General features: G+C 43.9%; 1 protein-coding gene across 2 annotated transcripts in view; it reads right to left on the bottom strand.

The window, feature by feature from the left end:
- The window catches only part of DACH2 (dachshund family transcription factor 2), a 241,850-nt gene extending 229,048 nt beyond the window's left edge, over window positions 1-12,802 (bottom strand). Inside the window, exon 1 of one of the 2 annotated variants that reach the window (XM_059859504.1) lies at window positions 12,276-12,802. In XM_059859504.1, coding sequence (XP_059715487.1) covers window positions 12,276-12,757 — 482 coding nt within the window. In that variant the 5' untranslated portion in view covers window positions 12,758-12,802. The remainder of the gene's footprint in view (window positions 1-12,275) is intronic. The other variant, XM_059859503.1, reaches the window with a different exon arrangement.
- Window positions 12,803-13,377: the final 575 nt, after the last annotated feature.

The following is a 13,377-nucleotide window of genomic DNA, read 5'->3' as shown; positions in this document are numbered from 1 at the left end:
CCCACCTACTGTCTGTAAACTTGTTTACTTTCACTCAGATTCTCACAGTGCTAGACACTACAGGGGATTATTCTGGAAATAACCTGACATCATCAGATAAACTTCATGAGCCTAAGATGCTAAAAAGAGCTTCTAACTAAAAAACAGAAGAGTAAACAGTGGCATCAAAAACCCCTGGAAACAATCACCAATATCAAAATATGGTCAAGAAAATCTTAAACTTTGAGCTTAATAGACACTTTTAAAGTTTCAAAGACAATTCCGTGACCAGCACAGCAAATGAAACCAGTGAGTGGTGTCTGCTGTTTGTGTATTGAGTTACTGTGCTGTTTTTGTGAATGACAGGTCAATCTAGATGTGGAGGAAAGATGAAGCTGTGTGGCCACAAGAACCTGAAGATGTCAAAGAGAAATTCTGTGACAGCCAAGGATGGGGGGGAATCATCACAGAACAGCACACTCAGACCCTAACACAGCACACCACTTCAATGAAATGCAGCCCTGCTAGAATAAGCCACTTATGTAGCTGCCTTACATGTGAGACTGAGCAGCAGAGATGCTCATCCCTGCCAGGCATTTAACTTCTTACTAATAGCTAAGTTAAAAAAAAAAACACCAAAAATATGTCATTTATACTATCAGAAATTTCACATGAATGAATAAAAAAAAGTTCTCATGAAGACTTTCTATCCAAATGAGAATTCACCAGTGTTAAGAACTCAGTCACTCAACTGACCTTCAGTCAGTGAACACAAGTTCTTTAAAAGTCTAATACCATAATCTGAACTACTCCATTGCACTCTCTGCATTCCTGGGGAAAGGTGACTACAACAAATGTCTCACCAATATTTTTTGTTTTGCTTTCACACCAAGAGGAATAGAGATTCCCTCCTTTAAAGAGGAATAACTTAGATGAAGCAGTTATTAGAGAGCTGTGGTTGTGGGGTGGGAGAATGACATGCAAACTAAAATTCTGAAGAAAGCATATTTAAATAGGGCAAGGTAAGTGAATGACCAGAAACCCTCTACCTTAACATGCAAGAGAAAAGTCATTCATGAAACTGCAAGACAGAAATGTTCCTAAGGTCCAGCAAGAAGAGATTTGTTTGAACCAAAGTCAGTTGTGTGGCAAGCAAGGCAATTCATAAAAAACAGAGCAGAAAGGAGTGACAGCAATTCTGGTTCTAAGACAAGAAATCTTAGTTCATAGAACAGCAGGATCAATTAATGCTCTTCAGCACTGCTGACCACGAGCACAAGTGAGGTTTGCAGTGTGTTACAGCAGCAATCCTGGCCAAACCCTCGCTGAGGGCTCCTGCAAGAGGCACCGTGGCTGCTGAGAGCAGCACATCAGCCTGGGCATGGCACACACCTGGAATGCAGTAAAGGGTGCAGCCAGCCTGTACTGAGCTCTCTGCAAAGTCAGACAGCCTGGCAGAATGTAAAAATGATTTTGGAATGGCAGGGTGCTCAACTCAAGGTATTCTGATAAGTCACCTATCAGATACATGAACTGCCATATAAAAAAACCCAACAAATAAAGACTTGGAAGCCAAAAGGCTCCCCAAAGCTACAAATTCATCTTTCAGCAGCAAGCTCATACGACAGAGGGAACAGAACACCGAGTTCATTACCCTGGGTCCTGTTTCAGTATCCATATTCTGCTCTTGTCTAACTGCCAGCATTTTGCCACCTTGCTCTGCTCTCGTTTTTTTTTATTGTTGGTTTTGGGAGTTTCTGCGTTTGGGGGAGGGGTTTCAGTTTTTCTTGTTTAGACATGTATTTTAAGTCTCACTGGAAAGACTTGACATTTTTCCTGCTTCTATTTTTCAGTATTATCTCAGCAGCTCTTTAGAAAATTGCCCTCCTTCAGCACACAACAATATTTAAAAGTACGGGGAGGAGAGGAGGCAGCTGCAGACACCTGCAGCCCTGAAAGAGAGATGCCTTCATCAGCCTCCCAGAAAACAACAGGGATAACATTTCACAGACACAGGACATTCTCTGATTAACTGTTATCAAAACAGTCTATTAACTAGCATGTAAAACTTGCACTAGGCAAAAACAACCCCTGCACATGTAAGAAAAACCATAATGCATAATATTTTAAACATGCTGATTAGAGGTTCTAAATGAAGCTCAAAGTATTTTTTTTTCTTTCAACTAGCTTTATCTTCTTAATTAGCAACTCTTAAGTTACTGTAACATACAAGTAACAAAATCCTCCTCCTGGCACAACCTCTGTGCCAGGAGCTTTCTCTACAGCCACCTTTATTTTGTAATTGCAAATATACAAATATTCTTCTTCAGGGGCAGTGTGGAATAGGGAAAGTCAACTCCTCAGCACACACTCAGAGGATTTCAGGAAATTGTTTGAGACAGAGATGGCACAAGATGACTTGGCTGACTCCCACAAAGAGTGTCTGTACTGACCTGCCTGAGTGACTCCTCTGCAGGGCAGTGACCCCAGCAGTGGCTGCCTGTGGCATCTACTCCCAGATCCCACGGAATCCAGCCATCCCAGAAAAATCTTTTTTCCACACCACAGCTATTTCTACTCTGCAAATAAGTTGCCCAGAGGGGCTGAGTCTCAATCCTTGCCAATATTCAAAATCTAACTGGAGACAGCTCAGGACAACCAACTCCAGCTGACCCCACTGAGACAGAGGAACTGGGCTGGACCACGAAATCCCAGAATGGTTTGGGTTGGAAGGGACCTTAAAGCTCCTCCCACCCTTGCCACAGGCAGGGACACCTTCCACTGTCCCAGGCTGCTCCAAGCCCTGTCCAGCCTGGCCTTGGACACTTCCAGGGACAGCACAGCCACAGCTGCTCTGGGCAGCCAGCACCCTGAGCTTGGCTTCTCCACCCCACCAGGTTTGCCCAGTCCCACCTCTGCAGCCTGTCCAGGTCCCTCTGGATCCATCCCTTCCCTCCAAGTGTGTGCCCACCCCACCCAGCCTGGGGCTGCTGCTGAGGCCTCCACCCCACCGTCACTGTCACTGTCCCCAACAGCTCTATCCCACTGTCCCTGTCCCCAGTGGCTCCATCCCCCTGTCCCTGTCCCCAGTGGCACCACCCCACTGTCCCTGTCCCCAGTGGCACCACCCCACTGTCCCTGTCCCCAGTGGCACCACCCCACTGTCCCTGACACCAGGGTTAAACAACTCAGTGCCAGTCCCCACCCTGGCACACCACTGCTCCCTGGGCTTCACCTGGGGATCCAGCAGCTGACTGCAGCTCTGAGCATCACCATCCAGCCAATTCCTCGTCCATGCTCCATCCATCCAGTCCACATGGCTCCAGTTTAGGGACAGGGAGAGCCCTCATCTCAAAATGCACAAAGATGACCTCAAGAAGACCCTGCTAGTCTCAAAAATTTTGTGATTCTGCAAAATGTTTGATTTGGAACTGTATACACAGTGTGAAGTAACTCTGATGAACTTTTTAAAATAAAAAGTCTTCTAATTCCACTGTCCATTCAGGCTTGAAAACAGCAAAGAAAAAATTCTTGGTGTTTTGTTGATTTAAAATAGAGCATCCCAGCCTAAAAGTTCTCTTGTCACAGACTAGACAGAATTGAATTACATGCTGAGAATGTTACTCATTTACATGGCTATGACAAGCATATAAAAAACTGAAGACTTTAACTAAGGACACCAAGATAGCCCACACAGCCCTCTAAGTTTATTTAGCAATTTTAGCTCATGCCCATAGCAAATGCAATTTACACTAAATTTCTGGATTATTTTAAAGTCTCCCTCTCCAAAAATCAAGGTTGATTTCCATGGTTGGGAGAGCTTCAGAAAAATCTAGAAGTTTAGTTTAACTCACATCATACATGAATTTATGTGTATGGAAACATTTTATCAATGAGTATGGGTGTATCTTAATTGCATAAATGCTGTATTAAATATAACTCCTGTTTTAACTCACAGGGGAGCTGAAATGTGTTATCTGATGGAATATGAAAACTCTGATCTCAGGAGCCTATGGCTGGGAACAAGAGTGAGGAAGACTAAGACCAGTAAATGCAAAATGCTACTGAAAAACAGCCCTGAGATTCTTTCAAAGAAAAATCAGAGCTACGACTGCTCAAAATACTGTCATCCTACCAGAGACAGAAAGGATGAGGGGGTGGCATTGCAAGGAGGCAGCACAACCTCCTGGCATGGAGCTCATTTCTGTGTCTGAGCACAGGAAACCCTCAAGTCTTACAAGCTGTGAGATGTGTCAGGTTGAGCCTTGAACAGAATAACTGCACTGGTGATGCACAACGTGACATATTTCAGTACATTTTAGTCATGAACAGACTGGACTTACTTTTAGACCAAATAAATAGTAACATCTTGATTATACAAACATACTTTTCACAGCCCCTGAAGTAATTTTTCCTCCTCTATTTTACAGAAGGAGCACAATCAAGAAACTCTAAAATCATTACAGGAGATGACCTCAAAATTCAAAATCTACCCAACACTTCGTAGGTCCCACACAACTACAGCCAGTGTTAAGGGCAACTGAACCATTTAACTGAAATGGAAAAATATTTCAAAACACTTAAGACTTCACCTGATTCACTGACACAATACATCACAGAAGATACCCAGCTCAAGGAGGAGAGTAAACTAGCTGACTTGCTGGGAAAAATCTGAAGGAACATATATTAAAGGATCTTTTCAATACTTACATTCCTATAAAATACATTTCAATACTTCAGTGACTACATGCCAAATCCTTAACTAATACTGTCACTGGGAACCTTCAATTAATGACAATATTAGTGGAGCTTTATGTAGCATAGATAATAGTGCACATGCACAATATAGCAAGATACCTAAAGTTTTACACATTAGTTGTAAAAAGCCCATTAATAAGGAATAATCCAATAAAAGCTCTGTTTGTCATGGCATTACCATACTTTTTAGTGTAAGAAAAAAAGAGTCTCCTTCTTAAATAACTACTAAATGCTTGGGGTTCTAACATATTGCTGCAAGCTATAATGGTTAAAACTGTTAATCCAATACACCTTTTATACAAACCCATAAACACACGAGTGGAAAAATAGCACAGATGTTCATCTCTAATGCAATTTCCATTCAATTTCCTAAGTGCAGTCCCTGTGTGCAAACTAGCTTAACGTTATGTTTAGCTTGCAAATTCTTTTAATAAATAATGAATGCAATAAAACTGGTAGATCAATGGCAAGCTGAGAAATCATAAAAAAGCCTTTTGTGCTCATGCTGTTGCCGATTTCAAACTTTAATCCAGCTACAGATCAATAGTACTTTTTCTTTTTAACCCATCCCATAGATAGCAGACAGAGTGGATGTAGGTTAAATGCCAGTACCAGATATCAATTTCCAGAAACTTGATAACATCAGGCACAATTGCAATCGAACATTTTATCATAGGAACAATATACACTGCTAAACATCACACTTTAAAGCACTGCACAGTAATAAAGGCAGCACATTAATTGGTTTTGGTTCTTACTTTCTGGAGAAGTGCTATTTGTGAGTGAGTCACCAAAGGCTCTGACATAATCTATTTTAATGAGCAAAATGGGCTCAGCGGGTCAGGATGTACTGACAAGGGAATATAATCTCCCCACGACTGCTGGTGACAATAAACTTTACACACACACACACAAAACAACAGCATGGCTGCACAACCAAAAATTAAAGGCAAGCAAAGAAATTTCTGCTTTACAGGATCGGATATTGGAACCTTCTGGGGCAGGTATCAAAGTACACTGGTTAATAGGTATCAGTGTTTCTTACAGGTTGTAGAATGGAGGGAGAGGGGAAACCCCATTACTGAGACACTTTGGATAACCCTGTTTTACCAAGAGGGAACAAAGATCAAAAGCCTGTAGCCTCGAGGGACAGTTCTAATATCAACCAGGATAAATCTAAATCACTAAGAATCATTACTAACTAACATACTTGTGCTTGGCAATGCAGGTTTAATCAGAACATATAAAAACCTTGCCTTGGCTTACACCAAAGGAACACATCCCAGACAGCAGGAACTCTGAAGCAGCCTCATTACGTTTGTGTTTGATATTAGTACTGTGCATGTAAATAATCATTAAAATTACACATTTCCATACACCTACAGGTTTTATTACACTGATAATCACACAAAGAACTTACAAAAGCAACCAGCTGGGAACTTTCCATGTATTTTAAAGTAAGGATTCGGATAACTTTGTTTGTAACTTCAGAAAATTCGCAATTATCACCTCTGGAAAAGCACAAAAGAGATTCAAGATCCTACATTCAGCAAGTACAAGATCAGACCCAAAAACATAGGAACACGTTATTCTTCCAAAAGGGTTCAGTAAACATGTCCCACCTTTGATGAGAAGGGCTCAGATCTTAGAAACATTTTTAAGTTCTTTGCCCTTGCACTGGAAAACGGCCCCTGGCATAAAAGGGAGGTTCACCTCAGCAAAGTCAAAACAGAGACTTTACAGCCCAGATTTCAACACCTTTTTAATACTAATGCTGACAAACAGCCCTTAAAAAACACCAGTTCCAGCCTGAAAGCAGCGAAATAAACAAGACAATTCTTTAAAACATCTCATGAGGCTCTTTTGAAATATTTACTGCAGAATTACTAAGGTAGATAGAGACTACTTTCTCACTCTGAGGCCACTGCCATACAATTAAAACATAATTCTTTAATTCAGTGGGTTTTGCTGTGCTCCTCAGCCCTACCAAAGTTGGTTTTCCCTGCCTTTCAAAGCAGGGCACAAACAGAGGCTGCGTGTGCAGCCACAGCCCCAGCGTGAGAATAATTCCCCATCTCCAGAGCTGGTCCCTTCTGGAGGCTTTCTGAGTATAATGCTATTGCCACACATTGATATATTGGTGAGAGAAAGGCAAATATAACAATGCTAAAGCTTAAACTCATTTGAATAAACTGTGAATTTCTATTACATATATTGTTTCCTTTATCAAATTGGAACTACTGGAGCAAGAATACCAAGAATGCCAACATAAATCTAGATCCGTTACAGCCAGTTTCTCCAATTTATTCTCAGAAGCCTTAAAGACAAAAAGTCAAAGTTCTTCCGTGTCAAGGAAAAATTAGGAAAAGGAACATTCCTGATAATTTTAAAAATGAAAATAAAAGCGTCACAGAGAGAAATGAGGTTTAACAAAATGACTGCACAAAATACTACTTTATCCTCTAAAGAAAAACAAAGATGACCACGAGTGGTTTAGTAAACACTAAGGAATAAAAGCTGTGCATAGCCTACGTGGGAAACAGATCTTCATTATTCATGGCAGAGGACTTTACACTTTGTGCTATCTTTTCCTCAGAATTTAAAACCTTTCCACAAAGACACGTCCTAGCCTTTTATGGTTTGTGTTCCACAGGTTCTGCCCAAGATCATGGATACCAGACTAAATTGACCCGAAATTAACAGTGATCAACAACTTCTCCAACATAACTGGCCCTACACAGCGAGTAATAGCAGAAACATAATAAACAAGTACTTTAAATCTAACAAATGTTGAATCCAGACATACTTAACTTTAAAAGAAAATTCTTAATGAGGTAAAAAAAGGAAAAAAGAAAAGCCTTACTTCAGCCTGTAATGAATTTGGACACGATGATATTCTATTTATAGCAATACTTTTAACATGTTCTAGTCTTATATTATTTATTCGTATCATTCCTATTACAATGAAATATTAATGTTGAGAAAGTGGTTACTCTATTAAGGAGCTATTCTATGTTTAGATTTTAATATTGATCTCCACTATTTGGGAATAATTAATCATTCTGTAAGAATCTGCATTTGCCTGCGTTATAATACGATCAGAAGTTTAGCATCTTCCCCCACCATAATGCCAAGATTAAATTTATATTTTGACCTATTCCTAAAGGCAATTTAGTTATTCCAACAGAAGGGGGAAAAGGGGATACCGCCACTTTAAAAGCTTCAATCTCTTTGACATTGCTGGCAGTGTATGGGAACATTAATGCATCTGTCATGATAACAAGCTAAGAATAACATCTAGACATCAAACCGAGCAGAGAATCCATCTGAAGTGATTCATTCAGATCTGTCTCATTGATTTATTAAACACAGGGCAACATCTGCAGCCTCACAGAGCCGCTTGGCGAAATTAATGCAAGATCAATTCAAATGGAAAAAAGTGCAAAAGAGATAAATCAAAACACAATTTGCATGCAGTTCCACAATCAGGCTTATTGGGTGCAAATGCTCAATTTTCCTCCCAAAGCAAATGAGTTTAAATGTTGTTTTATCTTCGTAGAATTGTGTGATTTGAAGTGACAGTGAAGAGTTCTGCAGGTTGAAATGGTGAAAAGAAAAAAAGGAGAAGAAATGCTTGCAAAGACCTTTTGAATATGCAACAAGAATATCATTAATACCTAATTGTTTAGCTTTTTTGTCTTTGCTACAAAAACACAGTATTTTTCAGTTGTAGAAGTCTCAGTAGAAAATTACATATGTATTATGCATATACACATGCAGGAATCATACAAATACTCCATTTTGGAGGAAAAGCATGTTATCCTTCAAATGGGGAGCTCTAGTGCTATGAAGAAAGAAGGGAATTTTAATCAAGGGTTCTCCAGATTAGATACGCATCTGATGAAAATATTCAAGTATTTTAGGAGTTTTGAACAGGCACAGACTTTCAAGATACCCAAAAAGAAAGAGGGATTTTTCCAAAAGCCTAACTGCACCGCTCAGAAAGTGGGAGAATTCCTTTCTCCAGCTCAAGCAGAATCCACTTTGCCAGTGATCTCTCTCCAGAGTGTCTGAAGTGAGCCTCCTCTCCAAGGAAGAGAGGGAAACTGAAAAACTGATCTTTATTTAAAAATGCTAACACCTCGAAAATTCATAGATTTGGCCAAGTCTGAATGCAGGCTAAATATCCACTTAGGGAAAGAAGTTTATGGACAATCAGATGCTCACATTTCCTATCAATATACAGGAAGCTGTGTGCAGTGCTACATGGCTGGATTGCTTTAATTATAATCTTGACATCAGTCTCCTAATAAAAGACAGAGTACTGCTGACTATAGGGTAGCTTTTAATAGTCAACATGACTAGACCCTCATTATCTCATAAAATTAAATGTCTGCATTTACTGCTTAAATTCATTTCTAAAGCCTTTTATTGTTTGTGAATAGCCAAAGTAATGCAAAATATTAGCTTAAATGGTTACTTTAAATCATAAAAATATATACCATGCACTGAAATGCTCTTTACTGGAAAGTATTCTGACCATTCACTGAATAATCCAGACCAACACTATGCTGTTTCAGTGGCCAGCAGCATCCATCAAATACAGAACTGCGTGGAAGAGGTTGTGATCACACTCAAGTAATTCTGTTTTTCAGGACTGACATATGTACTACCATTAACATATTCTTACTACAGTTTTAAATTTCCTTTTAAAAATACATCCTCATCATAGTTTGCCTTTTTTTTAGTTAACTAAATGTTATGCTTTACTACTAAATTTAAGCAATCCTCCATAATATAAGTAATATTCTAAAGTATTGCCCATCAGGAGCTAAATTTTGTCAGTATGTTGTACTCACTTGAGGGTGGGAACTGCAATGAAATGAGCAGTTAGTTTCATTTCACAAACCTTGCTTGCAAATTAAGAGTGCACGGTGCGGGCTAAAAACAAACATTAGGAAGATTGTGTAAATATGTGAATGACAATTTCAACAGTGCGTGTGAAGGGACTACAGAAATATACAAGTCAGAGCTGCTGGACAGAGTAACTCCTGCTACAGAACACACACACCACAAACTTTAACCCAGGGGTGTGTTTCTCTGAAGCTTTTACGAGCCCTGTACACAAACTCAACTAGAAAAATGCAATAGAGTGAGCAATGGAAATAGAATTTATCTTTTTTTCGGTTATATATAATCGATGGTTTGCATCCCAATTCAAAAAATACCTGAAAGTGCACACTAGCATAAGAGATGCTGACTTTTACAAGTCAATTACCAGTGAAAATGATGATACCCAACATTTCTTACTGCCTTCACTGGCAGCTCTTGAGTTTACTGCAGCATTTCTACAGTATTCAAATAAATACATAGCTATAAAACTTTTAAAAATATTAACTAGAAAAGCAATGCACAGTATTCCGAGTTGAATTATTTCAAAAAAATCACATATTTTCAAGCCTTCACTTTCCAGGTACAGAACTAAACACTGTGAGCATGTCTTTTAACAATTCTTCTGCATTTGATTTGTTTGATAACATGCACTGCAGTGCTTCCCAGGTCACTTCACAGCAAACAAAAATAATTAAGATTACTCATGTATTCACCTATTTTTACCCAACATTCTCTCCAGTAAGTATGGACTGCTCAAGGGAAATAATAATCTGTAAATAAAATGAGGCATTAAGCATTTAATTAGCAGGACAGAATACAATTAACGTTAGGTTACAATCCTTGAACAAAGTTTCAGGTGTGCTGGTAACACTCCTCATGCGTTACACCTGAAACCGTGAATGCAAAACACCTGATGTGAGCAGGTTCTTCCAACCAGTGGCATCTTCATGAGGCACAAAGAAGCGAAATGTAAATGGATTTTCTATTCTTGAGCAGGTAAAAATACATTTTCATGGCAGGGTGGGGAGAGTTTAAGCACATTCAACACGTGTGAGTCTGAGCTGAGAGCTCTGCCTCATCCGCAGCCTTTCCCAGGGCTCCGTTCCACTCTCTGCTCTTTTCAGCCCCTCCTGGAGCATCCCTAGGTTCCTCACCCACTGGTCCCTGCATTTCCCATTCCCTCGTCCTATCCCTCCCATAAGTCTTTGTCAAAGAGAAGGGGGAAAAAAAAGTTGGGAAATACAAGTTTCAAACACTGCAGCATTTTGAGTTTTGTAAACGCTGGTTTTATAAGAGCAGAAATCATTAGACTGCATCTACAGACTTCATCATATCAGATCCTCTATTTCCCTAATAAAAAACTTTGGCACGGTCACAGAAATTAACGAGATGTTTTTCTTTAACCATCAACTTTCATGCTAGTCGAGTCTCAGAAACATTTCACAGAAGCATTTATTTACACGTTAAATGCGCCCTTTAGTAATCTAATGTATTGGAATAAAATTAATGTAAGCCTCAGATCTTACTTCCAAACCCATCACTTCAATAAAGAAGTGGGTGTGATGTCATCGAGGTGCCTGACATTGAAATAGGCAGCGGGAGAAGGGGTTAGAGAAACAGAACGAGAGCAAGAAAAAAAGCACATTGGTCATCGTAACAGATCTAGGAATAAAGTGCATCTCTAAAGTGCCACCTGTAATATAAAGTGATTTGAAACAAAGCAAACATTGCTTTCAAAAATAACGCCCGGTCTGCTCCCGCTCCAGCGGCGAGTGCAGGATCAGGCCCCGCACGGCAGGAAATTAAGTTATTAAAGATAAAACCCCCGTTCAGTGCTAAGCAGGTCGAACCAGTGACACAAAGCCCTCAGTTACTGAACACGGGCACGCCGCAGGTCGGATATCGCATCCAAAGCTCGCTGAAGCGTCTGTAAAGAAAGTTTGCTGCCACAGAAAGCAGCAGCACGCTGACATGGAAATGTTCTTGGAGACGTCCCTCACCAACTGCTGAAGCGGGGAATGGGAACTCCGGAGTGCCTGCCTTACACCCTGCCCCACGGCACCAGCGCTCCTGCTGAGCCCCGAGAGGGTTTTGTGTTTATTTAGATCATTATCATTTCTAAAGGCAGCAGCCATGAGGTCACAAACCAGGATTATAACCCCGAGTATGCAGGACCCAGCAGGGATCCGGGGGCTCGGTGACCGAAGCCGGGCACGGCAGGGGCTGCGGCCGCTCCGGAGCGGAGCCGCTGCGGGGGCACCGGGACCCGCAGCCCCTGCCCGGGCACCCGGCCGGCACCGCCCGCGGGAGCGCCGGAGCACAGCCGCGGGTTCAAGCGGGACAAATGTAACGGAGAAAACTTTTGGAGATCCTGGTTGGGGTTTTTTTAAGGAGTGTTTTCGGGAACTATCGGCTTTCCCTGCTTGGAGAAAAGTTTGGAGACCGGCGCGCGGAGCCGCTCGGCTGCCCCGGCCATGGCGGGGGCTGATGGAAGCAGGGAAAGTTTTCCGTGTCGGCACCGGCGCACCCCGGCTCCGCTCAGCCTCTCGGTGCCCCCCACGCCCCCCTCCCCTGGGACCCGCGCCCCCGCCCCCGGCTGCGCTCCCCGCGGGCCGGCCGGGGGCGAGAGCGGAGCCTGCGCTCACCTCGCGTTGGTGCAGTCGTTGTACAAAGTTTCGAAGTCCTTCCTGGTGATGAGCTTGCAGCGGTTCACGCCGGGCTGGATGGCCCCCAGCCCGCGCAGGATGCGGACCTGCTCCACCGTGCACACCACGGGCGATATATCCAGCCGCTTCAGCTTGGTGTAGACCGTGTGCAGCCCTCCCACCAGGTGCTTCAGGAAGAGATCAAAGACCTGCGGCAGGCAGATCAGCTCCTGCCCCTCCACGAGGAACGAGGCCACCTTCACCCCGTGCAGGTCGACCATCTTACACTCGTTGCCGCCGCCGCCGCCCGCGCCGGCCCCGCCGCTGCCGGCCGAGAGGAAAGTGTTGACGAGGCTGTTAGTGAGGCGCGGGGACTCCGCGGGGCTGGAGTACAGCGGGTCCGCCCGGAACAAACCCGCCGAGCCCCCCGCGCCGCCGCCGCTGGAAGTTGCGGCGATGACGGGCGGCGCGGACACCGCCATGGCCGGCGCGGCTCCCCGCGGCTGCCTGAGCCCCGCGCTGCGCTCCGTGCGGTGCCGCCGGACCGCCGCGCTCCCGCCGCCCGCACGCAGCGCCCAGACCCCTCCCCAGCGCCGCCGGGGGAGAGTGACGGCGCCCTCCAGCCAATGCGCCCCGCCCGCCGCCAGCGCCGCCGCCGCGAGTGGCTGCGGGCGCGGGCGGGGCGGGGCAGCGCCGGCCGCGCACCTGGGGCGGGGGGCGTGAGGGAGCGAGGGCAGCGCGCCCCGGCGCCGCAACTCGGGGCAAAGTTTTGGGGGAACGCTGGGGCCGCGAGGGACTCTCTTTCCACGGGCTGGGAGAGCGCCCCGAGCTGTGACGGGATGCCGCGGGGCTGCCCAGGCTGTGATGGGGTCTCGGTCCTGCGGGCGCTGCCCCGCGCTCGGAGGGGAGGCAGCGCTGGGCCCGTTGCCATCCCTGCCGCAGGGAGTTGGAGCGGTCGCTGCTCCCTGGCACGTTTGTAAGTGTTAAAACACCTGTGCCCGCCGGAGCTGGAGGCAGTGGGGAGAGGAGGGGTGGCGGTGCGAGGCTCCCTTTGGTACCCGAGACAAACGTGGAGCGGGAGCCCCGAGCGCGGGGACACCGG

Source organism: Haemorhous mexicanus, chromosome 14, assembly GCF_027477595.1.
Source record: "Haemorhous mexicanus isolate bHaeMex1 chromosome 14, bHaeMex1.pri, whole genome shotgun sequence".
Taxonomy (NCBI): Eukaryota; Metazoa; Chordata; class Aves; order Passeriformes; family Fringillidae; genus Haemorhous; species Haemorhous mexicanus.
This window is presented reverse-complemented; position numbering and strand designations above follow the sequence as displayed.